Raw genomic sequence first — 26,392 nt, forward strand, 5'->3', positions numbered from 1 at the left:
GCCACAGACCCTGTCACACTCCTGCACACAGGAGATGGGAGGGCCTGGTCTGTGACCAAAGGGGGGTGGGCATTCTGCAAACAGGGTCTGAGGTAGTTTTGCTTTTTTTCGTGTACAGAGACAATGCCGAGGTGAATGCACTGGGTTGTGTGTGTGATGTGGGAGTAGAATTTATCTGTATCTTGACCCAAACTTGTGGGGGATTCCAGTCTTGACCCAAACTGCACAGCCTGGGCCCATCTCTGATTGTTCATCCCAAAAAAGGTTAATAACCACAGAGCTGCCTAATGACGGTCTCTAGGGAGAGGCTCTTCTTCGCTCTCACACTACCTCCTCTCACTGTGTAACACTGGTCTCTTTTATAATTAATTGATTAACTTCCATGTTTGTTGTTAATCAGAAAAATGCTTATTGCTCTAAAACATCATGAAAATATGTTTGTATCTTTTGTTAAGAACTTAAATCTGTCTACACTGAGATGTGAACAAGTTCTATCCCAACTCTTCAATTAATTAAACACATCGCATACATGTGTGTTTGCACGCGCGCATTCAGATACTTTCAGAATTACCAGTGCAAGAAATATGGGTCTCTTCTGCTCGGTTATCACATGACTTTGGATTCCATTGGTCTGACGGGCACTGCCAGAGGGAGCTGTGCTGGTCACTGCATGCAACATGGTCCAGCCATGTGGGACCCTTTCCATATTCAGAGCCTCTTACAATATATCCTCCATCCCCACAGTTCAGCTGTTTGCAGACAATTGCTGGGGTGACTCCAGACATCCGATTGGAGCAAACACTGCCCCACGTCCCATTGTAGAAAATCTCCAGCCGCCCAGCACAGTCACTGTTGCTCACCAGCCTCAGATCTGTGAATTCTAGAAGTAAATGCATAAAAAGGGTGGGAGCAGAGGACTTTGAAATGGTGACCCAGTTAGGTAGTTACACAAAGGAAAGCCATGCCATCAGGGACTCATTCACCTGCACGTCTAGCAATATGATATATGCAATCATGTGCTAGCAATGTCCCTCTGCCATGTACATTGGCCAAACCAGACAGTCTCTAAGCAAAAGAATAAATGGACACAAATCTGACATCAGGAATCATAATTCAAAAACCAGTAGGAGAACACTTTAACCTGTCTGGTCACTCAATAGCAGACCTGAGGGTGGCAATTTTGCAACAGAAAAGCTTCAAAAACAGACTCCAACGAGAAACTGCTGAACTTGAATTGCTATGCAAACTAGATACAATCAACTTAGGCTTGAATAGAGACTGGGAATGGCTGAGCCATTACACACATTGAATCTATCTCCCCTTGTAAGTATTCTCACACTTCTTATCAAACTGTCTGTATTGGGCTACCTTGATTATCACTTCAAAAGTTTTTTCTCTTACTTAATTGGCCTCTCAGAGTTGGTAAGACAACTCCCACCTTTTCATGCTCTCTGTATGTGTATATATATCTCCTCAATATATGTTCCATTCTATGCATCCGAAGAAGTGGGCTGTAGCCCATGAAAGCTTATGCTCAAATAAATTTGTTAGTCTCTAAGGTGCCACAAGTACTCCTGTTCTTTTTGCGGATACAGACTAACTCGGCTGCTACTCTGAAACAAAGGAAAGGGAGGCAGAGACAATCAGGGAAAGTATCATTCTCAGCAATCTCCTTAAACATCTGCCCCCTCCATTGAATCCCCTGGCTCACAAGAGCATTCACAGAACAGACCTGAGCAGAGAACTCCGGCGTCCTCTTTGTGTCTGCAGTTGTGCTGGCCCCAGCCTCTGGAAGGACATGCCCAGAGATCAGATTCATCCCCAGAGCAGTTCACGTCATCCAGCCAGATCTGCCCGGATCCTTGCCCATAATGAGCAGAGACAGTTGCATTGATGGCATGTCCACATCGCAGTTGTTTGCAAATGACATTGGAGTCTAACAGATCCCAGAAATCATCACAGACTGTCCCCCAGCTGCCATTGTAATAAATCTCCACTCTCCCGGCACAGCGACCTGCCCCATTCACCAGTCTGATCTGCCGGCTCCCTGCAGGGATAGATCCCAGCTGTTAATATGAATTTTCGTACTAAACAGAAAATGTTTGTGATATTTGGAAATGAATCACCTGAACAAACAACACCGACGTCCTCAGCAATTCCTGCCTGGGCTGTCTCAGATGTGGAGTTGTCACAGAGAGTCAGATGAGTCTCATTTCCTACACACTGGACCCTTCTCAGCCCCACGGGGCCCATTTCTTGCTCAGACTTAGGTGGGGTATAAGCTTTCTCAGCAACTCCGCACTGGAGCTGCCTGCACACCACGCTGGCATCGTTCAAGTCCCACTGGTCATCCAGAACTCTGCCCCACACACCGAGGGAAATCTCGACTCTCCCATCACACCGGCTCTCTCCATTCAGCAGTCTGAGTGATTCAGAGCGACCTGGTCTCAGGAGAGATGGGAAATACACTGAATAATACTCCCTGTTATACACTAGAAATAATACAGAGTGTGCATGAAATTATGGACTGTTTCTCAGTAAGAAGGTATAAGCCAGTGATCAAAGTGTGTCACAGTGTTAAAGGGAACAAGCTGTGTCAGAAGACACTTATTCTTCTGGAAGGTGCTATAGGGATTGTAAAACTCTGAGCTTGACAGAAGGGCTTGCTAGCAGACCCTGTAAATGAGTGAGTGAGGGAATTCCTGCAGGTTACTGATTGGGAAAATAGTCTCTGTGTGTGGTGGTGGAATGGCTGCTGAGGTTTGTAGTCACTTTATCCAGGCTTAAATGCCTGGAAGCCAGTGAATGGTGTCTGCACAAGCACTTAGCAGGTGGGTCATGAGTGATTTAGGCAAGTTTGCCATGAGGGAGTTTGGCCAATGGAAGAGCAGGGCTCATGGCGGTCAGGAACAGGTTATTGTTGGTAAATTCCCTTAGTTCCCTCTGATCTTTGCTCAGTAGGTGGCAACTTTCTTGGTTCACCTGGGTCCAGTGCAGGAGCTCCTAGTGTGAGATAGTTCCTGGCACTGGTGGTTCTGACAGGAGCTGTCCCCTGAAGTGTGGTGTCATCTCTGAGCCCAACGTGAGATTCCAGCTGATCAATCCACACCACACTAAGCAGGTTGTGTGTGGGGCGGGGAAGGGGACGTTCTCTGTTGGTGAATATTGTGATTCCCTTGGGATGTGAATCTCAGTCTTTGCTTGTGTCTCATAATCAGTGAGTCCTACAGCAAGGTGGTAAGTTAGGAATTACTCACCGAATTCAGACGCAGGTGCAGCCAGGAGAGACTAACAATGTTAAAAGACAACAGCAGAGTCAGTGCAGGGCACCCCCACTGGCTGTGTCAGGTACAGTATGTACTAGTATGGCAACCTGATGGGTGCAGTGTGTGTGCCCTGGATCCAAACAGATCAAGGATCTTGGTAGCCAAATAACATTTCAAGGCTAAGAGTGAAATCCTGGCCCCACTGAAGGCACTGCTAAAATCTCCATTGACTTCAATGGAAGCAGCAGTTCGCCCTAAGACTGGACCAGGAGAATGGCTGCATGTAGCTAGTGTAGTGCAGGGGTGTAGCCACGGGTGGGCCGTGGCCCACCCACTTAGCATCCAGGCCCAGCCAAATCAGGGCTGGAGCCCTCCGAATCCACAGGCTGGGACTCCCATCCCCGGCTCGGTGTCCATCAGCTTGGCCGTTTCTTTCTCCTGCCGGCGCCGTGTGCTGATTCCCTGGTCTTTGACCCCTGAGCTAGCCCATTCGGGGGGGGGGCGTCTTGTGGGGGCAGGGGTGGTTGAAATCCAGGCCTAGTGCTGGGACCGGAGACCAGGGAAGCAGCACACGGTGCCGACGGACACTGAGCCAGGTTTGGGAAGGGTGGGTGGAGCTCGAGCCCCAGCGGGACCCCCCTTCTCCACAAGGGCGCGCCTAGGTGACCTGATGTCCCAATTTTATAGGGATAGTCCTGATACATGGGGCTTTTTCTTATATAGGCGCCTATTACCTCCCATCACCTGTCCAATTTTTCACATTTGCTATCTGGTTACCCTAGGCACGTCCCACAGCCTGTGTGCCCCAGGCTGCTTCAGCTTTGGGTACCTGCTGAGCGGTAAGGGCCGGCTGGAAGGGGTAGAGGGAGGCAATCCCCCCTCCCTCCTGCCACCTCCCCAGGGCACCGAATGCCTCCTGCACCCCTCCCTCTGCCCCTCCTGTCATTGCCCACCCCCTAAAACCTGCCCCCCCCCCGGTTTCCTGTCCTAGCTGTGCCACTAGTATAGTGTAACGGTAGAGAGTAGATTTGGGGCTTTCCGAGGAGGCTCATGACTATAACTGGGTACCACATCCCCTCAGGAAGGCCAGATGGGATCATGGCAGATGGAGCTCGTATGGAAGGGACCAGGTGTTTTTCCTTAGAAGGGATTCTCTTTGAAGCAACTGTAGGGAGAAATCAGCATCTTCATGTGCTGAGGAGTTCCCTCTGAGAACCAGGGTATGGGCTGGGTAGCTAGTTAGGAGAGGCAGGGCAGGGCTGCAGGGAATTCAGTTAGGAATGCAGGTAGCAGCCTCTGTGAGAAGCAGGAGAACTGTGAGGTGAATTGCCCCCAAGGTACAAAGGCATCAGCTGTAAAAAGGAGAGTAAACCTCTGTTGAGAGTGCTGGGCAGGATCCTATAGGCTTAGTCATGGTGTGTAATGGCACCAGTGACTCTGGTCTCTGTGGGAGTCAGTCCTGGAAGCTACATGTCCACTATTAGGAAGAAGTTTGAAATCCAGGGCTTTTGCAGTACGTTTCTCTGTAAGGAGCCCAGTTACAGCCAGTCAAGATGCCCTATGGAGACTGTACATGGATGAGAAGATAAGAGGGGAGCTGCAACTTCATTAAGCAGGAAGGATCCCTTTGGTGAGGGGAGATGCAGATGATCACAATGGCCTCTTTGGGTCTTAAAACTCTGCGAATCTATAGACCCAGAATACAGGCTCCATTTAGTCACAAGGGAACCATTGGCTGGCCATTAAAATTAAGTTTTCTAGTGAAATATTTTTCCTGCAGGGCACTGGCAGCTTTCAGTGCCCAGGATGGATAAATCAGGGTTGTGCAGTGTCAGGCTGTTGCCTGAATGACCCCTGCCTCATTCACTTTAGAAACTGGAAGGCCTGTAGAGATTGAGCAGGGGAGCGCAGGAAAAACTAGGATGATCTTGTTAAGAGCAGTGACCGTCATTCAGTAGAACTCAGTTCTGTTCCTGCCTCTGCCGCAGACTTCACAGGTGATGCTGAGCAGGTCTCTTAAGACGATTTTAATGGGGTCTGATTAGCAGAAGTACTGAGCACTCACAACTGCTGCTAGGGTCAAGACGATGTGGCTGATCAGTTCTTCTGCAGTCAGGCAGTGTGGGCGGGTGGAACGAGCACATGGCTGTGAGTCAAAACACTTTGTTTTATCTTGTCTCTGCTGCTGACTCACTGGGTGGCCTTGGGCAAGTCACTTTGCTTTTCTCTCTCAGTTTTACCAGCTGTAAAATGGAGCTAATAATAATACTTACCACCTGCTTCCCTGGCGTTTGATGAGGGTTTATTAATGTCTCGACAATACTTTGAACACATAACACTTTACAGAAATGGTGAGTACTCTGAAGAATCAGGCCCCAAGGGTCTCAGGTTGGCGCCTAATCACTCCAAATAAGTATCGAGTTTGGAAGTTTGACTTTAATCATTGTATGTAAAATTTTCAAAAGCAGCTAAATGATGTAGGAGCCTAAATGCCATTTTCAGAAGTGACTTAGGCAGCAAGAGGGAGAAGTCTGTATGATTCTTGGGCTCCTACGTTACTGGAGAAAATGGGATTTAAGTCCCTAAGTCACTTAGGCACTTTTGAAAATGTTATTCTTGGGCTTCTACATGCCTAAGTCACTTTTGAAATGGGCATCATAACAGTCTGCTATCTCCCAGGGTGTTATGAAGACAAATTAGTTAATGCTTGCAGTGCAGTCTGATATGACGCTGACGAGCATCATGAAGAAATTAATCATTCTGTATTCAGTGCGGTGTTTGTATGGTACGTATAGTGAGTAAGGCCCTGGGTCACAGGTTGAATGATGAGGATAAAAAGAAATATTCTACAGCTCCTTCAGCCCCTGATCACCATCCTCCCCATGCACTGAAGGAGGCAGGAGCTGGTGGGATGGAGGGGAATAATAGGTCATGTACATGCAATTAGACTGTGTCATAATGGATATGCACAAGAGAGGGCAGGGGGGGCTCAATTAACATTGCATGGGTAACCTTAACTGTGATATTTCCTAATTCTTGTGCATTTGGCTTTGACTAATAACACTGTTTAATTTTGTAATGTTTTAATGTAAGGTAAATATTGGAGCTGGTCAACAACCCAACATTTTTCCTGTTAAGTATGATAATGCAGTATTTCAACTTTTAAACACATCCAAGAGACTGGGATGTGGAAATGGAATGAGAATTTTTGTTTAGATTCTAACTAAAATGTTGATTCATTTTAACTTTTTGAAAATGAAAAATTCAATTTTCCTTTTCATATTTGGGTTTACAAGTTTTCCCTCTTTCTCCCCGTTTCTATTTTTTCATCTTTTCTTCCACTGTAAAAAGTTAGAAAAAAATTAAAAGGTGTAAGAAAGCAGGGGGGAAATCTTTTTGATTTTTTTTTCAACTGGAAAGGTGTGAAAAAAGTTAGAAAACACCAAAGTGAGATAAAGTGATACTTTCTCTGTGGCATGCTACCAAAAATATCCTCAGGAACTCAAGTGAGAGAAGAGAAATGTTTATTTTCAGCAGTTTATAATTCAGCCAAACCTGGAAGGGATTTCCCTGCACTAGGGGCAGGCACCTTCCTGAGCCCAGCATTACTCCTTCCCAAATTACAAAGGCCTGCTGCAAACAATGACGGCATAAAATCTTCTCAAGAAGGTGTAGAGGATATTTTATAATAGAAAGTGTGAAGCAACCTCCATATTGGGAATTGCTAGTAGCTCCCCCTCTAATTACTATACCAGTGATTTGGAGAAGGATGAGGACAGAGAATTGATGACATTTATGAAACCCGAAGGACAAAGTGCTGATCTTGCTCCACTGCTCTGTGGAAGGACAGAGTTGCTGATGTTTTTACTGGAGAATCCAGGGCATTCCCGGGTCATCACTATTCTTTTTGTGATAATATTAACTTTAATTTTAGCTTTAATACATTTATTATTATTATATGTGTTTTAGGATCTAGCTCCCCCTCCCCTTGCTGTGCCCTGAGGTTCCCCTGCTCTGGAGGCCAGTGTCACACACTGAGGAGCAGGTGTCCTTAATCTAGCATTACACTTACCTGAGCAAACCACACTGGCATCATTGTCATGGGAGCACTGAGAGGCCCCCAGGGCAGTAACAGGGCAATGGCCCAAATGGGGTTCAGTTCCTTTACAGTGAAATGTGTCTGTCCAGACAGAGCCAGTTCCCTTCCCAAAATACCCTCCTCCTGGGGTTGATACAGCGAATCCGCAGTCAAGCTGATGACAGAGAACGTTGGCATCTGGTAAATCCCAGTGTGAGTCACAGAGAGTTCCCCAGGTACCATGAACCTGGATCTCCACCCTCCCTGAGCACTCTGAGCTGCCATTCATGAGCCGGAGCCCTGTGTGCCCTGGGGAGAAGAGAGAAGGGGTTTAGAGAGGGAGCCTTGGACTATTTTATACCAAATACTTAAAGAAAGGAAAGTCAGGGGGGATTTGATCCAATTCTAGTTATGCTCTTTGCTCAGCCATTGCAGCAGCTCTTTAACCAACAAAACTCTCAATCCCAAAATTCAAATTTGGATAGCGTGGGGTTCTGACCCAAAGCTTAATTGACCTGGTTCTGTGGGTCCAAGCCCGACTACGCCATTGTGACAATGCAGTTCTGGCGGAACCCAACTGAGAGTGCCAACTCAGGACAAATTGCTAAAACAGGGCAGTTACAGACCAAGGCTGGGGTTTTTCCACCTCTAAGGCAAACCAAACCAGCCAGACTAGGAGGACTTTGGTCTCATCCCACTGGCTAACCGCAAGTCTCACAAGCAATCTCCTTAGACACTCCAGTTTCCCAGTATTACCACCAGTGCCACACGTTATGGGGACAAATGGTTATGAAAACCAATACCCCAGTAAAAGAAAAAAGTTCTCCTGATCCCAAAGGACCAAGCCCCAGACGCAGGTCAATATACAAGTCAGATCTTACCCACAAATCACGCTGCTGCCAATCCCTTAGAATCTAAAATCTAAAGGTTTATTCATAATAGGAAAAAGATAGAGATGAGAGTTAGAATTGGTTAAATGGAATCAATGACATACAGTAATGGCAAAGTTCTTGGTTCAGGCTTGCAGCAGAGATGGAATAAACTGCAGGTTCAAATCAAGTCTCTGGAATACATCCCCAGCTGGGATGGGTCATTCAGTCCTTTGTTCAGAGCTTCAGTTTGTAGCAAAGTTCCTCCAGAGGTAAGAAGCAGGATTGAAGACAAGATGGAGATGAGGCATCAGCCTTATATAGTCTTTTCCAGGTGTAAGAACACCTCTTTGTTCTTACTGTGGAAAATTACAGCAAAATGGAGTCTGGAGTCACATGGGCCAGTCCCTGCATACTTTGCTGAGTTACAAGGCGTATCTGCCTTCTCTCAATGGGTCCATTGTATAGCTGATGGTCCTTAATGGGCCATCAAGCAGGCTAGGCAGAGCTAATCTCAGCTTGTCTGGGATGTCACCCAGAAGCATAGCATAAGTTTGCCATACAGACAGTATAGAGCCAATATTCATAACTTCAACTACAAAACTGATACACACATATAGACAGCATAATCATAACCAGTAAACCATAACCTTGTCCTAGACACCCCATTTGACCCCCTTTATACAAGATTTGGGTGCCACTACAGGACCTTGGTTGCAACAATGATCTATACGGTCCCAGTTTATGTCAATAACGTCACAGAGCTCTCAGTGTGATACTGCTGAAAAAATGGCAACAGTGACCCTTGGATGTATAAACAGGGGAGCAATGAGTAGAGCTGGCTGAAATGCATAACTTCCAGTGTACAGGAAATGTCACTATTTTAAAATTCCCTGCGAATTGGAAATGCAGCTAAAATTTTGTTTTGGAAACTCCAGCCCATTGTGTATCCAACATGAAATTTGCTCCCAGGAACCCCAACAGATGTGGAGTGACATTGACATCCTTGTCAGTTTCACCACTGTTAACATCAGGAAAAGCATGTCAATTTCTCACAGCCACTGCTGGGGCTCTGGGGCAGGTTCATCATGTGGCCTGCCTGGACTGGGGACCCCTGGGCTTCCAGACTCCTTGGCCAGTTGGTGGCCTAAATAGGCAAATATTAGGTCTCAGTCTGGGACATTCTGCAAGGCAGGGCTGCCCCAGAACCACAGACCCTGGGACACCGGAACCCATCCCAGGACTTCCAGGATCCCCGATGTAGACCCTGGAGCTGAGCCTTGGTTAGAGCTGGGGCTCCCAGGGCTTTCAGGTGCCTATCCCATGGCAGAGATCCTGAAAGCATTGGCAGGGTTGCCCTGGAGGTACAGACCCTAGAAAGACAAGGGTCTCCAATTCTGGGGGAATCTGTATGGTGAGGCTGCCCCAGAGCTAGAAGACTGGGGTACCCAGCCCCGGGACAATCTGCATGGCAGGACTAACAGGAGCCACCAGGGAACCTGGCAGGGAACCAGGGACATTTCCACCAGACCCTGCTTGTGGTTTCGAGAAAGTTCGTTGAACCCAATTCACTTTCATGATAAATGTTGAGTTCAACAAACTGGCATTTTCCAATGAAACTCTGGTTTGCCAGATAATTTCCAACCAGCTCTAGTAGGGAAGTGATTTTTCCTCTGTGTACAGCACTGGGGAGACAGATACTGCATCTGCTTTTAGTGTCCACATTGTAAGAAAGATGTTAAAAAACTGGAAAGGGCGCAGAGAACATCCACAATAATGATTTCAGGGCTTGAAAATGTGCCCTGCAGTGAGTGATTTAAGGAGGTCAATCTGTTCAGTTTATCAAAAAGATGACCTAGACATGTCTTGATTGCAGTGTATAAGTACCTTCCCATGGACAAAACACTGCATATTAAAGGCCTTTTTAATCTAGTGAGGAAAGGCATAACAAGAATCAATGGAGGGAAGTTAAAACCAGATAAATTCCTATTAGAGGTAAGGCATACATTTTTCACAGTAATACTGATGATACATTGGAACAAACTACCAAGGGAAGCAGAAGCTTCTCCACTTCCTGAAGTATTCAAAACAAAATTGGATGCCTTTCTGGAAGATATGCTTTAGCCAAACACAAGGTTAGATTAAGTACAGGAGTAATTGCTTTAAATTCTATAGCCTTGGTTAAGCAGGAGGTCAGACTAGATCTAAAGCACCCTGCTGGCCCTAAAATCTAGACAGCTATGAATCAAAAAGAAAGTTAAAGTTTGCAAAGTGAAGCACTCAAACATTCAGAATGCCAGAATGCCTGTGAATCCTTCATTAGTCCCATCCACTTTTGCTTCCCCTACTAATTTTTCTATGCTTGCAGGTTCATTGTCCAGAACATGAATCTGGCAAAAACATAGTTGTTGTTGCAAAAACACAAACACTAATGAGAAATGCTAGGCACTGGCACGTGCATGAACACATTCCAGAAGGGTAATACCAGAACACCTTGATATAGGGTATGATGTAAACACACTCCCCAATGATGATACAGGGACACACTAACCCCTCCTAAAGATAAGGTCAGGATGACAGGGGGCTAGATAGAGATGTTTTAATTCAACCAAAATGTACAAGGGAAAGGGTGATAATTAACCACGTCAGAGGGGCAAGACGTTACTTGTTTGTATCAAAGTATAAAAGACAGGTCACAGAGGGGTTTCTTTTTCTGGCCTCAGCGGGTGGGGGTCATGGAAAGTCTCGCCACTCACTGAGCCAAGTCCATTGTAAGGGGCATAGATGTGCCAGTGTAACTGTAGACATTGATCTGGGGAGCTGGTACTGCGTTTTGTCAGCAATAAACTTGGCCAAGCGCCTTTGCCACTGAACCCCATCTGTAGACTTCTTGGGCAGTTTGATCGAGACCTGCTGTGTCAACTATCTGTGCAGAGCTGGTGCAACACACAGAGAGAAAACACACACAGCCAACAGCTGACAACACCTGGGAGGCTGGGAAGTGTTATTATCTCCATTTTATGCACAGAGAACCAGAGACACTATGGCCAAAATTATCAAAAGCATCCACTGATTTTGGGTGCCCAACTTGAGATACCCATGTACTGTTTTTTCAGAGTACTTAGGCTTGTGCAGCACAGCTCCCACTGACTTCAGTTTACAGCAGCACGTGCTGAGCACTTCTGCAAATCAGACATGCATAGTCTCAAGGGGGCCACCCATAAAATGAGGAACACACAATTAATGACCACCTGTGAAACATTTGGTTTCAGTGACTTGCCAAGCATCACATAGGAACTCTGTGGAAGAGGCAGGGATAGAATCCAATTAGCAAGGGCAGCATTCTGCTACCTTAACAAGAGACTCTCCTTTCTCTTTCTGCAATCTCCTGCCTCACACACAACACACTTCACAGTTTCTGCAACAAATGAGGCAGGGGTCCTACAGACAACTGCATCCTTAACTCCACAATCCTGATTCAGAGCACTGTCAATTCTGTGTGCTGCATGAAGCAGGGGTCCTGTGGAGAAAATAGCAAGTTATCTTGTAATGAAAGACTGAATCTTAATGCATATGTAAAGATGGGCCAAAATAGAGTTTAATTTAATTCTTTAATTCTGCCATTTCTTTATTTTTACAGCTCAACGTTTGCAAACTTAATGTTCCCTGAAAGTAAAGTTTTGTGCATAATTTCCTAGGTTTTTAAAACAGAAAACTAAAAATAGTTCCCGGATGTGGAATCATGTTGACACACACATGGGTTATCAGCAGCTTTTGAGCCTTTAGATCCGCCCCAAAAATCTCTGCCACTTGAGCTAATGGAGTAAATGACAGCACTAGTAGGTCATCATTCTCTTTGTGGACCAGCACTAGAGGGGAATCAGAAGATTTTGTTGGAGGGTTTGATAAATAGTTGCTGACAGCGGGGGAATGGCAAAAATCAGGGATATTGGGTTCCATTCCAGGCTCTGGAGAGATGTGTGTTCTAGTGGTCACAGATCCTTCTTCCTCTGTTCCCCCAAGCCTAACCCCTTCTGCCCTATCCCCTCTAAACTGCCCTTGTCCCTGTCCTGTCTCTTCCCCATCCCTTGCTCTGTGTCCCAGTCCTATTCTCCTTGTCTACCCAGTTCCCGTTTCCACTCCTCAAGCTTCTCATCCCCAGACTCACTATCCTTGCCAAGCCAATCCTGGATTTCACCTCTGGCTTCCCCAGCCAAATCCCAGTTTCCCCCCTGTTCTTTGTGCTGTCCCTTCCCTCTGGGATCCTCGTGTGATCTGTTTCCCATTCCCACATTTGCATTAGGTTGTCCTGTCTGCCCCAATCCCTGGTTTCCCTCCCTGGATGCCTCATCCAATCTCAAGGCTTCTCTACAAGAACACTTAGTTTGTGGCAAAATTTACCCCACTCTAACCTGCTGCACACTGAGTATCTGTGTGGAACCTGCTGCTGCGCACTAACATTCCCCTAGTGCTTTGAAACAGGACTAGATCTGTTCCCTAGGGAACTGTTAAGACTTGTCTTCCCTACCGCGCTGTATCAGTGCCAGTGCATCGATGTAGTGGTGCTGATTTAGCATGTCTGACAAAGACGCATTACGTCGATGGGAGAGCTATGCTGTTGGGAGCTTCATTTTTCTTCAAATTTGGTATAATGAGAAGATTCCAGAAGACTTGAGACATGCCAACATTGTTACCATCTTTAAAAAAGGAGATAAGTCAGAGGGTGGAAATAATCGTGGCATTGCCTTGCTACCTACAGCAGGGAAAATTCTTACCTGTATTCTTTTAAACCGATTACTTCCCCTTACTGAGGATATATTGCCAGAATCTCAGTGTGGTTTCAGACCATCCCACAGGACAACCGACATGATCTTCGTTGCCCACCAAATCCAGGAAAAGTCTCAGAAGCAAAATCAGGACCTGTACATGGCCTTCATCGATTTGACAAAGGCCTTCAACTCCATCAATCGCGAAGCACTGTGGAAGATACTGGCCAGATTTGGCTGCCCTCCAAAATTTATTATGGTCCTAAGATTTCTTCATTATCAGACGACTGCCACCATTCTCTGTAATGGCCTGGAGATGGATCCTTTTGTCATGAAAACTGGGGTTAAGCAAGGATGCGTTATTACCCCAACCCTGTTCTCCATCTATTTTGCAGTCATTTTGGTCCTTGTTAAAGACCGCCCCCCACTGGAGTTGACATTCCATACAGAATGGATGGGAGGCTTTTTAATCTTTGACGTTTCCACTTGAAGTCTAAAGTCCTCAGAGCGTCCATTACTGACTTCAGGACGCTGATGATTGTGCCATCCTCACACACACTGAGAATGACCTTCAGCCCACACTGGATTTTTTTGCACAAGTTTATCAAAGCGTATGACTCTCACTCAATATTGAGAAGACTAAAGTGCTCCATCAGCCTGCTTCAGGCCTTGCACAAGACCAACTACACATCACCACTGAGGGACAGACTTTGGAGAGAGTTGAGGACTTCTGTTACCTCAGTAGCCAACTTTCTCAAAATGCAAAAACTGGCAGTGAGATCCAGCACAGGATCCAGTATGCAAGTGCTTCCTTTGGGAATCGGCTCCGACGCATTTTCACAGACCGTGACCTACGGCAGGACACTAACATCCAGGTCTATGAGACAATTGTTATTCCTACACTCCTTTATAGCTGTGAAACATAAGAACATATAAGAATGGCCCTACTGGGTCAGACCAAAGGTCCATCTAGCCCAATAACCGTCTCTTTTCCAAGCTAAAAAGTCCCAGTCTTATTAATCTCTCCTCATATGGAAGCCTTTCCATACCCCTAATCATTTTTGTTGCCCTTTTCTGAACCTTTTCCAATTCCAATATACCTTTTTTGAGATGGGTGACCACATCTGCACACAGTATTCAAGATGTAGGCATACCATTGATTTATATAGAGGCAACATGATATTTTCTGTCCTGTTATCTATCCCTTTCTTAATTATTCCCAGCATTCTGTTTGCTTTTTTGGCTGCCGCTGCACATTGAGTGGATGTTTTCAGAGAACTATCCACAATAACCCAAAGATCTCTTTCTTGAGTGGTAACAACTAATTTAGACCCCATTTTTTATATATATATGGTTGGGATAATGCTTTCCAATATGCATCACTTTGCATTTATTAACATTAAATGTCATCTGCCATTTTGTTGTCCAGTCACCCAGTTTTGAGAGATCCTTTTGTAGCCCAGGTCTGCCTGGGTCTTAACTATCTTTAGTAATTTTGTATCGTCTGCAGATTTTGCCACCTCACTGTTTACCCCTTTTTCCAATCATTTATGAATATGCTGAATAGGACTGGTCCCAGAACAGACCCCTGTGGGACCTCACTATTTACCTCTCTCCATTCTGAAAACTGACCATTTATGCCTACCCTTTGTTTCCTATCTTTTCACCAGTTACCAACGCATGAGAGCACCTTCCCTCTTATCCTGTGGCAGCTTACTTTGCATAAAAGCCTTTGGTGAGGGACCTTGTCAAAGGCTTTCTGGAAATCTAAGTACACTATATCCACTGGATCCCCTTGGTCCACATGCTTGTTGACCCCCTCAAAGAATTCTAGTGGATCGGTGAGGCATGGTTTCCCTTTACTAAAACCATGTTGACTCTTCATCAACAAATTATGTTCACCTATATGTCTGACAATATTGTTCTTTATTATAGTTTCAACCAGTTTGCCCAGTTTGCAGTCAGGCTTACAGGCCTGTAATTGCCGGGATCACCTCTGGAGCCCTGTAGCGGAGCAGTTACCCCACTCCTAAGCAGCAAGCCTAGGCTGATTGGGGAAGCAGCCTCAGCTGGGCCATGCCCTAATCAGGCCACAGCTGGCCCTGATAAAAGGACTATGAGCCAGGAGCTAGACACGCTCCTTCCAGCTTCAGAGGGAGAAGGACTTAGTTGCCTGGGAGCTGAGGGTGCAGGCGAGAGAGTAGGGCTGGGGAAAGGCGAGAGGAGCTGGGGAGCTCATGTCTGGCAACTCTCCAGGCCGCAGGTCCTGTGGAAGGCCAAACCAGGTACTGGGGTTTCAGAGGCTACAGCCCAGGGGTTCGGCAAAGGCAGCAGGTCCAAACCCCCTTTTGCCAATGATCAATGGCTTGTACACTGCAGTCCGCCCCAGGGAGCGGGGGCTAGATGGTGACTGGCAGTAGCCATAGACTGAAGCGAGGTGGGGATAGAGGGTTGGGGGTTCCCTGGGGAGGGGGGACCCAGAGCTATGGGGGTACCGTGGAGGGAAGAACCCACAGAAAAAGGGGTACTGGGGTCTGGGAGGGACACAGGGGCCAGTGACAGGCGAGACACCGGCCAGCAGAGGGCGCTCTGGTGCTGGATGAGCTAATTCCCAAGGGAACCAGCAGGAGGCGCCTCAACGGTGAGTCGTCGCATTGCTACAAGCCCTTTTTAAAAATTGGCATCACATTAGTTATCCTCCAGTCATCTGGTACAGAAGCTGGTTTAAATGATAAGATACAGACTACAGTTAATAGTTCTGCAGTTTCACATTTGAGTTCCTTCAGAACTCTTGGGTGAATACCATATGGTCCTGGTGACTTATTGCGGTTTAATTTATCATTTTGTTTCAAAACTCCTCTAATGATACCTCAATCTGGGACAGGTCCTTAGATCTGTCACCTAAAAAGAATGTCTCAGGTTTGGGAATCTCCCTCACATCCTCAGCCATGAAGACCTAGTCAAAGAATTCATTTAGTTCTTCTGCAATGGCCTTATCATCCTTGAGTGCTCCATTAGCACCTTGATTGTCCAGTGGCGCCACTGGTTGTTTAGCAGGCTTCCTGCTTCTGATATACTTAAAAATAATTGCCATTACTTTTTGAGTCTTTGGCTAACTGTTACTCAGATTCTTTTATTGGCCTTCCTAATTGTATTTTTACACTTCGTTTGCGAGTGTTTATGCTCCTTTCTATCTTCTTCACTAGGATTTAACTTCCACTTTTTAAAGGATGCCTTTTTGCCTCTCACTGCTACTTTTACTTTGTTGTATAGCCACGGTGGCTCTTTTTTGGTTCTCTTACTATGTTTTTTAATTTGGGGTATATATTTAAGTTGAGCCTCTATTATGGTGTCTTTAAAGAGTTTCCACGCAGCTTGCAGAGATTTCACTTTTGGTGCTGTAACTTTTAATTTCTGTTTAACTAACCTCCTCATTTTTGTGTAGTTCCCCTTTCTGAAATTAAATACTACAGTGTTGGGCTGCTGTGGTGTTTTTCTGCCACAGGGATATTAAATTTAATTATATTATGGTCACTATTACCGAGCAGTCCAGCTATATTCACCCCTTGGACCAGATCCTGTGCTCCACTTAGGACTAAATCAAGAATTGCCTCTCTTCTGGTGGGTTCCAGGCCCAGCTGCTCCAAGAAGCATTTAAGGTGTCAAGAAACTTTATCTCTGAATCCTGTCCTGAGGTGACATGTACCCAGTCAATATGGGGATCATTGAAATCCCCCATTATTGACAGCCCCTCAAGAGTCTGGAGAAGTACCACCAATGATGCCTCCGGAAGATCCTTTGCATCAAGTAGGAATATCGCTGCACTAAGGCCAGCATCCTCATTGAAGCTAATGTCACCAGCATTGAAGCAATGATCCGCACTCACCAACTCTGCTGGGCTGGAAATTTTGTGCTGATGCCAGACTCTCACCTCCCAAAACAAGTCTTCTACTCTCAGCTCACCCATGGTCAGAGATCCCGTGGTACTCAGAGGAAATGCTACAAAGACACACTGAAAGCACATCTCAAGAAAACAGATGTGGACATCACAAGCTGGGAAGAACAAGCCACCAACCGACCCCAATGGCACCACATCCTCTATCGGGCAGTAGCCCGCTTTGAGGAGAAGTGCCTTGCCCTTGAAGCTGAAAAGAGAGAAAGAGAGAGAGAGAGAAGGAAGGAAAAAGAAAGAACTTTCTTCCAGCAGGCAGCTGACCCATCAGGCAACATCTGTACCTACTACAGGCAAATCTATGGTTCTAGGATTGGACTCCTGAGCCTTCTCAGGATGAGGGCCGGCTCCAGGGTTTTTGCCGCCCCAAGCAGGCAAAAAAAAAAAAAAACCACGCAATCGTGATTGCGATCTGCGGCGGCAATTCGGCGCGAGGTCCTTCGTTCCGAACGGGAGTGAGGGACCCTACGCAGAATTGCTGCCGAATAGCTGGATGTGCCGCCACTCTCTGGAGTGGCTGCCCCAAGCACCTGCTTGCTAAGCTGGTGCCTGGAGCCAGCTCTGCTCAGGACAAATATGTAAATTTGGGGTAGAGATCATCCTCGAATGGAGGGATCACCGATGATGGCGATGCTGCTGCTGCAACCAATGAGGCTGTGGACCTACAGACAACAGCCTCTTTCACTGTGCATCCCTGATTCATTCCCTGGGCATCTTCCAGCCTGTGCACTGACTGAGGCAGGGACCTTGGCGAAGGAGAATGTTTTGGCAAAGACTGGTATTAATCCAATGGGAAATGAGAAGTGAAATCTGGACGAGAAGGGGTTGAGAGAGACAAGGTGGATGAGATAATATCTTTTATTGGATTCGCTTCTGTTGGTGAGAGACAAGCTTCTGAGCTTACACACAGCTCTTTTCTGTAAGCTCAAAAACTTGTCTCTCTCACTAACAGAAGTGGGTCCAATAAAAGATATTATCTCATCCACCTTGTCTCTAATATCCTGGAACTAACACAGCTACAACAACACTGCATATAAGAAGACGGCTGTCACTTTTTGGAAAGTTTTCTAGTGTTCTGTCAGGACAGCATCTCTCAAAAATCGCTTGGTGCAGAAACATCACAGCTCCCGTATGTGTTTGTTCTCAGTGATATCTAGTGCACAGGGCAGTTTGTAGACAGCTGACTGGTTATTTCTGTAAAAATTCTAAATGGGCCCAATCCTGAATCCTTTATTCTGTTTCTACTCAGTCGGTACAAAGCAAACTCACATTACAGTCAATAGCTGCCTGCCTGAGTAAGGAACCCTGGGCTTGGCCCTAGGAGCTGGCCCTGCACCTCTATCCAGGGAAGATGGGGATTAGAGACAAGAATCGACATAACTATAACGATCATGGAAAGACTCATCCTCCTCTCCAATCTTCAGCACAGGCCTGTGGAACTACCCTGCCAGCACAGCAGGGGTTAAAGGGCGCCTTTGGGCCCAGCTAGCCCCACCCCGATCTACCTGCAGCCAATACCAGGCCTGCGGGGGGCGGGGGGGCGGGGAGAAAAGGAGAGAGCCTGGCTCAGTTGAGGGCTGACTGGTGAAGAGGCAGGAGCTATCTGCCTCCCTCCCTGAGGGAAGGGTCACTAGACTGCCAGCCGAGGCAGCCAGCAGGGAGTAAGCACTGTCTCCCCGGTCAAGGGGGACTGTGGAGGAGACCTAGGAGCCTCCGGCAACTGAGGTAACTGGGTGACTGAAGCCCAGACACATTTTGGGGTTCAGTCTCACCAAACTTACGGCTGCCCCATCTGAAGCAGCCTGGGATCGCAGCATGAGGCCACCCAAGATTAGGGTTACCATATTTCAGCAAGCAAAAAAGAGGACGGGAGGAGCCCCGCCCTAGCCCCGCCCCTCCCACTTCCCGCCCCCCCAGAATCCCCAACCCTCCCCCCGTTCCTTGTCCCCTGACTGCCCCCTCCTGGGACCCCTGCCCCTAACTGCCCCCCAGGACTCCACTCCCTATCTAAGCCTCCCTGCCTCTTGTCCCCTGACTGCCCCAACCCTTATCCACACCCCCACCCCCAGACAGACCCCTGGGACTCCCACGCCCCATCCAACCACTCCCCACCCCCTGACAGCCCCCCCCAGAACTCCCAACCCATCTAAACCCCTCTGCTCCCTGTCCCCTTACTGCTCCGATCCCTCTCCGCACTCCTGCCCCCTGACAGCCCCCCCCAGAACTCGCAACCCATCTAAACCCCTCTGCTCCCTGTCCCCTGACTGCTCCGATCCCTCTCCGCACTCCTGCCCCCTGACAGCCCCCCCCAGAACTCCCAACCCATCTAAACCCCTCTGCTCCCTGTCCCCTGACTGCTCCGATCCCTCTCCCCACTCCTGCCCCCTGACAGCTCCCCCCCAGAACTCCCAGCCCCCCACCCCCCTGCTCCTTGTCCCCTGACTGCCACCTCCTGGGACCCCTGCTCCTAACTGCCCTCCAGAACCCCACCCCCTACCTAAGACTCCCTGTTCCTTGTCCCGACTGCCCCCTCCTGGGGCCCCTGCTCCTAACTGCCCTCCAGAACCCCACCCCCTACCTAAGACTCCCTGTTCCTTGTCCCCTAACTGCCCCCTCCTAAGACCCCCCCCAACTGCCCCCCAGGACCCTACCCCCTACCTGTACCCTGACTGCCCAAAACTTTCTCCACTCCCCCCAAAAAGCCCCCCCCGTTTCTTGACTGCCCCCTCCAGAACCTCCCTGCCCCTTCTCTTGCCCCCTGGCCCCCTTACCCTGCTGCTCAGAACAGGGTGTTGGGCTCTGTGCGAGCCGGACACGTGGCTAAGCTCCCCAGCACAACAAAACCCGGTCCCTGGCCCTGCACAGTGCTGCCGGACCGGGCTGCAGGGGAGAGCTGCCCTTGTATCAGCACAAAGTGCTCTCGCTCCCGTTTTGCTACGCTGCATGGCAGAAACCGCTCCCAGTTGGAAAAGGGGAGGGCTGCACTTTGTGCTGATACACTTGCTCAGAATGCAGGGCGGATCCGGCTCCTCTACAGCTGCTCCGGAGTCCAGCCCGGGACTTTCCTGCAGCCCTCCCAGCCGCTCGCTCTGCTCTGCTCTGCTCTGCCGGGGGAGGGGGGAAATCCCGGACATTGTGAGTGCTTTACAAATTCCCCCCCGGACGCTATTTTTAGCACAAAAAGGAGGACATGTCCGGGTAAATCCGGACGAATGGTAACCCTACCCAAGATCCCTGAGAGGGTGCTATGGATACAAGCCACCCAGCAAACGGGACTAGAGGGGCCAGGCCCCAAACAAAAGGGACAGTGATAGGAAGTAGCCCAGGGCAGGGGATTTAGACTCCCTGCTGGGAGGCCTCCCCTATTCAGGGGTAGATGCATGCAGGACCCTGGGCTGGGACCTGGTGGAGAGGGAGGGCCTGGGTTTCCCTACCCCACTGCCTAAAAGATTGAGCCAAATTGACCTTGAAAACCAGGGGATGGAGGTCCGGGGCACCAACCCACTAAGTCGCCTGGCCCTTCAAGCACCTGTTACAAACCCAAACTTTATTCCCACTGCAAACGTGCAGTTCCAGCTGACATGCAGGTGCAGCGTTACAGAAAGGTCCACAGAAGGGACTTTTGCTCTCATACCCCTTTGTTTGTGTGCAGCTCCCTCCTCCTGGTGAGCTTCAGATGAGAGGGAATCCCTGCTGTGCACTTGCTAGGTGTGCAGCACAAGGCATTGCAGTTGTTATTACCAGGTTAGGAAATTTACATTGGTGAAGGTCAATGTGTTTTCTGAAGAGTTTAAAAGTCCTGGCAATGAATTTTTGTAAAGTTCCCGCCCACCCCAGCTTTTTTATTTTTTAAAAATACAAAGAAATTGCATACAACCCCTCCCCCATGTGAATAGCCTATAGATGTTTGTTATTGAAACACTCAAAATCCAGGAAAGGGTTGACATTAAACACTGCCCTGAGCTCCCATTAGCAGGGGGAGTTGCTAAAACTATTAGAACTATAGGAAAATATTCTACTCTTCCTTGTGCTATGTCAGAGGAAGATATTATTTCTACTAAACGTTAAGAAGAGATAAATTAAAACTAAAACTTATAATGGGTCTGTAGTTGTAATGTTAACTATTGAGTCACAACAAATGTCTCATTAACATGATATTCCTGGTTAGTGTAGGGTTGAGGTATATTTTTGGCTGAGCTCTCTATGCTATGCTAGATCTACAGTGTATTTTTCTATTTCTAAATTTTCTATTACTGGTTGGTCCAAAATGTAAGAAGTAACAGAGCAGAGAGGGGAGTGCTCTCGGCTAAATCTAATTCTGGCCAAGCTGGGAGAATCCGCCCATTCCTCGGTCACCCTCTGAGGATGGCAAAGGTGCTACATAAATGCCCCACCCTCTGTACCTCTGTGGTTGGGTGTCTGGGTCTGGATTTTGGCAGGAGTGTAACATTTTCAAAAAGTGCCTCAGCGACTTAGGCTCCTAAGTGACATTTTCCTTTTCCATTTTCTCTACTATCTGCATTTTTAGACCCATTCAGAGGGAAAGGGAAAGGAAAGCCATGGCATTAAAACAACTGGTAATGAGATAATGAAAATGATTCAGTCACACAGGAGGCTCCTCAGTGGCCAGTGACATGAACCGTAATAATTACAGCTGAGTAATAACAATCATTACAGGACTTACTCTGATTTTTGTTCATTTCTCGTTAGGGTCACAGGCACACGATGCCCTCGTGGTTCAAGCCCTTTTGTCTCAGGGGATTTGCCTTTCAGGACTGAGCTGGCTGATTCTTACCTGAACAGGTCACTCCAACATCCTCTCCATGATAGCAGTTATGTACTTCCCATCCCCTGTTCCCGCAGTGCCAGAGAGCAGACTCGGTACCATAACAGGCAACTTCATCCAGCCAAATTTTTCCAGATCATGCTCCAAAATGAGCTTCACCAGGGGCACTGACAGCATCTCCACATCCCAGCTGCTTACAGACAACCCCAGCATCTGTCATGTCCCAGTTGTCATCACACACCGTCCCCCACTGATCCTGGTGTTTAACCTCCACTCTCCCGGCACAGAGGCTGCCTCCATCCACCAGCCTCAGCTCGTTGGCACCTTCAAAGAGAGACACAGAGCAGGGTCAGAGCGAGCAGGGAGCCCCCTCCCCAGTGTTATCACAGCAGAGTCCGCGCCCAGAGCCAGAAGAATGGGACATGCCCAGAGCTGCCTCATGGCTCCACCTTCTCATGTCTCAGGGCCTCACACTTGGGGTTGTCAGTGCTGCAGCTTTCACCATTTTATCCCCACTCTGGCGATTTGGGGTGTTTTTAACCTGTCCTGTGAGAACACGATGAAAGGCGCCAACTCAAGGAGTTTCCCTTATTCCAAATGACACCATCTCCTGTCACTGTCACTGGGGCTGAAGCCAGCGAGATGCCGCCATCTCCCTACAGTCTGTCGGCGTGTGGGAGTGAGGCCGCCCTGAGTAAAGCTGGCTGCCACTTCCCACTAAAGCCCGCGGGGAACATGGCCGTCTCTGGGTGGCTGAGGGGGCTGGAAAGGACCCAGGGACTGTGATGGGCAGCAGAGACCCAGTGAAAGGAGGTTGGTGAGAGTGAGGGGAGCAGGGCACTGGGGGGACAGGAGGCAGATTCAAGGCTTGCAAGGGAAGGGGGTGCAGGTGCTGTGTGGGCCGGAGGGAGGGATGGGGAGGAGGTTCTGGAGCAGGGGGAGGAAAGAGGGTGGAGAAGGGAGAGTCTGTAGCAGGAGGCAGGAGGGACAGAGGGGAGGAGGTTCTCGAAATGGGGGTAGGAAGGGGCAGGAGTGAGGAGGTGGGGATGAGGTGGGGACGGGAAGGAGGTCGGAAAGTAGGGGCAGGAGGGAGAAGTGGGGAGGGGAGGGGTGTCTGCAGAGGGAGTTAACAGGGAAGCAGTAGAGAGGGACAGAAGGGAGGGCAGGGGACAGGGATCTGAAATTGAGGCAGGAGGGAGGAGTGGAGATGGAGCACAGGGTTGTCTGGAGGGAGAGAAGGGAGCATGGGGCTGGAGGGGGTTATTGAGCAGGGGGTAGGAGGGAGGGAAGGAAAAGGGGGTTTAAAGAAGGGGGTCTGCATGGAGAAGTGGAGAGAGGAGGGGGTCTGGAGTGGGGGACAGGAGTGAGAAGTGAGGAGGGGGTGAGGGTCCAGGCAGGAGAGTGAGAGAAGGGAAGGGAGAGAGCAGAGAGGGGGCAGAAGGATGCATGGGGAGAAGAGGGGGGAAAGGAGGAGGTGGGGTGAAAGGTGATCATGTGTAGGGTGAGGAGGGAGGGGGTCTGAATCAGGGCATCAAGAGGGTGAGGAGGGAAGAGGTGTGGAGCAGAGAATGGGAGTGAGCGGAGGTAGCCTGGAGCAGGGGCACATGGGGGAGTGTTGGGGAGGATGGAGGAGTGGGGATGGAGAGTGGGTCTGGTGCTGGTGGACAGGAGATAGGGGAGCGGTTCTGGAACAGGGGACAGGAGGGAGTATTGGGGAGGGGAATGGAGTCTGGAGTAGGCAGGGGATGGGGCCAGGAGTGGGAGGGGCAGGAGAGAAGGGGAGGAGAGGGGAGGAGGCTCTAGATTGTGGGGTGTGCTTCACTGTCTCAGGTAGAGAAGCTGCAGGGTGGTGTGTGGTGAGCCAGGGAAGTGTTGCTGTTTGCAAATGGCTACATCAATCCTGTCGTGTTACGGTGACATTATAGCTGATGTGAATGGTTGATGTCTCCAGTATCTCTGTCTGTAACTCACCCCTGAACAGTAACAGACGTTCTGTGTGTGAGTGTGAACCATGCTGCATGAATTTAGCTCAGTGGCTGTCAACTATTTCTCAGCCAGTCCTTCGTCTGTCAGAGGAACTGAACCAGGAGGGGAGAGCGAAGGCAGTGCTGGGCAGTGGGCGGCAGTTCCCGTCTCAGGGGTGAGGGGAGGGTAAGCGCAATCTCCAGCTGAGCCGCCAGGGGGAGTCGTGCAGTTTGGGTGCACTAAATGGTGACTTTTCAGCCTGCGATTCTCACCCTCACTCTGGCAAAAGAGTAGAGGGGAGTTGAACAGTTCATAGACAGAATGAGTAAGATAATGGGATGGTTTTTATAACCTCGTAATTTTTGTTCTGTGGCGCTTGGCATTACAGCCTTGTGCTCCCTACTGGAGCTTCCTCTCCCCACCTGCCCCAAATATATCCCTCTTCTATCTGACTCTTCCCACTCTCCTCCCCTGGGCTTTTCCCCCTCCTCTTCTCCCCTTTCTACCTGGCCTCTCTGCCCTGCATGTACAGGCTGCTCCTTCCCCAGATGAGCAGCAGACTCTGCCCCCACTTTCTGCCAGTGGCTTTTCTCCCAGTAGCTCTGAGTTCCACCCCTGCCCCCAGTTGTCTCTAAAGTTTTTTGTATCTCTGGGGGTTGTGGAGAGGCAAAGCTGGCTGCTGGGAGGGAGGCAGCTAACAGGGAATGTGAGGAGTGGCCACTGCCTGCCACACAGTCCTGGGATATTAGCTGGGAGAACTGGTGCGCAGGACAGGGTGTGAAGAGCCAGGACTGTCCCTGTGACTGGGAGCTAGTACGGGCATCATTACAATGCCCATGAGTTACGGTGTTTATTCAGGAATGACTCACTTCAGTGAAGTCCCACAGGCAACCCATGAGGCCTGGTCTGCACTAAGAAAAAAAGGGCTTTTTTTTCAATGGAGTTAACTCAGTGATGTTCACTCGTGGCAGGACCCAAGGCTGTAACACTGCTCTGGCTAAGTACACACACAGTTCTGTTTCCCTGCACACAGTAGAAACTAACAACTGTCGGCAGTTTCCTTGTTCAGAAATCCCCCAGCCTGCCTCTCCAGTGAGCTCCAACAGGCTTTGTTTCTTTTCTGCTTCCAAGGTCCCGATCACAACTCCTTCTACTGGCTTCTCCCTCCAACAGACACAGTCTGACGCCAGTATCCTGGCCCCTGCACTGGCAACAATGGAAACCCCGGGCTTAGCTCTGCCCTGCCCATGTGCCTAGTGCCTTTGGCAGTAGCTCCCACTGTTTGCAGCTGTTTTTACTACATAAAGGATCTTGATTGCTCCATCTGTTGATCCTAAAAGAGAGTTTTCACCCTACCATTGGCTTTCATGAGGTCGGTGATTGTCTTAGCATCGAAGCCTCCCCGATGGCAGCCATCAGCACCTTTCAGGATAACAATCACATTTATATTGTACCTATCATATACTGGCTCCACTTCTATGGCCCAACCTGGAATAATGACCCCACCCAGCACTCTGAACATTGCGGAAGTTCAGATCTTGGTCTGGGAGTTAAACCTGTGGCTTTGGTCCGTCCCTGATATTTTCTCATTTGTTTGCCTGGACCCCACATCATTTTACAAATTTGTTTTCCCACAAAATGTAAAGAGGTCAATAATTGTGAAACACGATCTTCTGGCAAAGACTGACCTGGCCTCTACTCAGGGCTCAGGGAGGAAAATGGCGGCACGGAGGGAAAGGGAAAAATAGCTACATGGGGTGATATTCCCTATATTGTAAACACCCCTGAGTCACCGTGTCTGTGTCATGTGAAGCAAACTCAAATTTCCAATGGAAAATAAAAAATATCAAAGGGACGATGCTCATTTCCTCATCAATCCAACAAAAATACACTGAGCTGAGCATGTGCTTGCCATCACTATATGACGTTCTCCCACAAGTAACTGGAGAGTATTTTATGCTCCCCCATGTCACCGTGTCTACATCATGTGAAGCAGTCAAATTTCACATAGAAAATAAGAAATATTCAGAGGATGATAAACATTTACTCATAAATCCAACAAAAATACACTGAGCTGAACATGTGCTTGGCATCACTGTATGACACCATCCCACAATCGTGCAGTAATTTATCCCTCACATGATAACAATTATCAGAAGGGTTTCAGAGGTATCAGAGCCGGCTTAGTCTGAATCTGTAAAAAGCAACAGAGGGTCTGTGGCACCTTTAAGACTAACAGAAGTATTGGAGCATAAGCTTTCGTGGGTGAATGCCCACTTCGTCAGATGCAAGACCCACTGATGATAACAATTGTCCATCCTCTGCAATGTCAGTCTGATCACCAGCAGTCACCACAGAATCCTCTGCTTTTCAGTCATGTACAGCAGTGTTCTGGGCTCTAATCCCAGCACATTATATTTGAACTTCTTGGAAATCTGAAATATAAACTCCAAGTAACCTGCTAGATGGTTTGGTTTGCTCAGGATTTTCTGGGTACCAGCCCCCTAATCACTGCACAGTTAATGAGCTGTCTGTGAAATATACATTAGGGCAGGTTTTTCTCTAAGACAGTAATTTAGATGGACATTTCTGATCATCAACTTCAGGGTTAGTTTCTCAGGCTGGTGCAGCAGCACATCGGGTTCCCATGAATCAGCTACTGCTGAGCAGTTCACTGCCCTGCCAGTCACATGGATCATTCTCGTGCTGT

General features: G+C 48.4%; 3 protein-coding genes across 6 annotated transcripts in view; 1 reads left to right on the top strand and 2 right to left on the bottom strand.

The window, feature by feature from the left end:
- Positions 1 to 26,392, top strand: part of LOC135977481 (deleted in malignant brain tumors 1 protein-like) — a 723,293-nt gene that overhangs the window by 481,313 nt on the left and 215,588 nt on the right. The window lies entirely within an intron of this gene.
- Positions 1 to 26,392, bottom strand: part of LOC135977486 (olfactomedin-4-like) — a 689,021-nt gene that overhangs the window by 180,319 nt on the left and 482,310 nt on the right. The gene's annotated exons all lie outside the window — the stretch shown is intronic.
- On the bottom strand, positions 552 to 25,204 carry LOC135977466 (scavenger receptor cysteine-rich domain-containing protein SCART1-like). The gene is made up of 6 exons (XM_065578719.1): positions 25,039 to 25,204; positions 21,916 to 22,041; positions 7,339 to 7,653; positions 2,127 to 2,441; positions 1,733 to 2,047; positions 552 to 880 (listed from the first exon to the last, which is right to left on the bottom strand). Exons 1-6 carry the CDS (start codon positions 25,202 to 25,204, stop codon positions 552 to 554), a joined length of 1,566 nt encoding a protein of 521 aa, XP_065434791.1.

This window comes from Chrysemys picta, unplaced genomic scaffold (assembly GCF_011386835.1).
Source record: "Chrysemys picta bellii isolate R12L10 unplaced genomic scaffold, ASM1138683v2 scaf1, whole genome shotgun sequence".
In the NCBI taxonomy this organism is placed as follows: domain Eukaryota; kingdom Metazoa; phylum Chordata; order Testudines; family Emydidae; genus Chrysemys; species Chrysemys picta.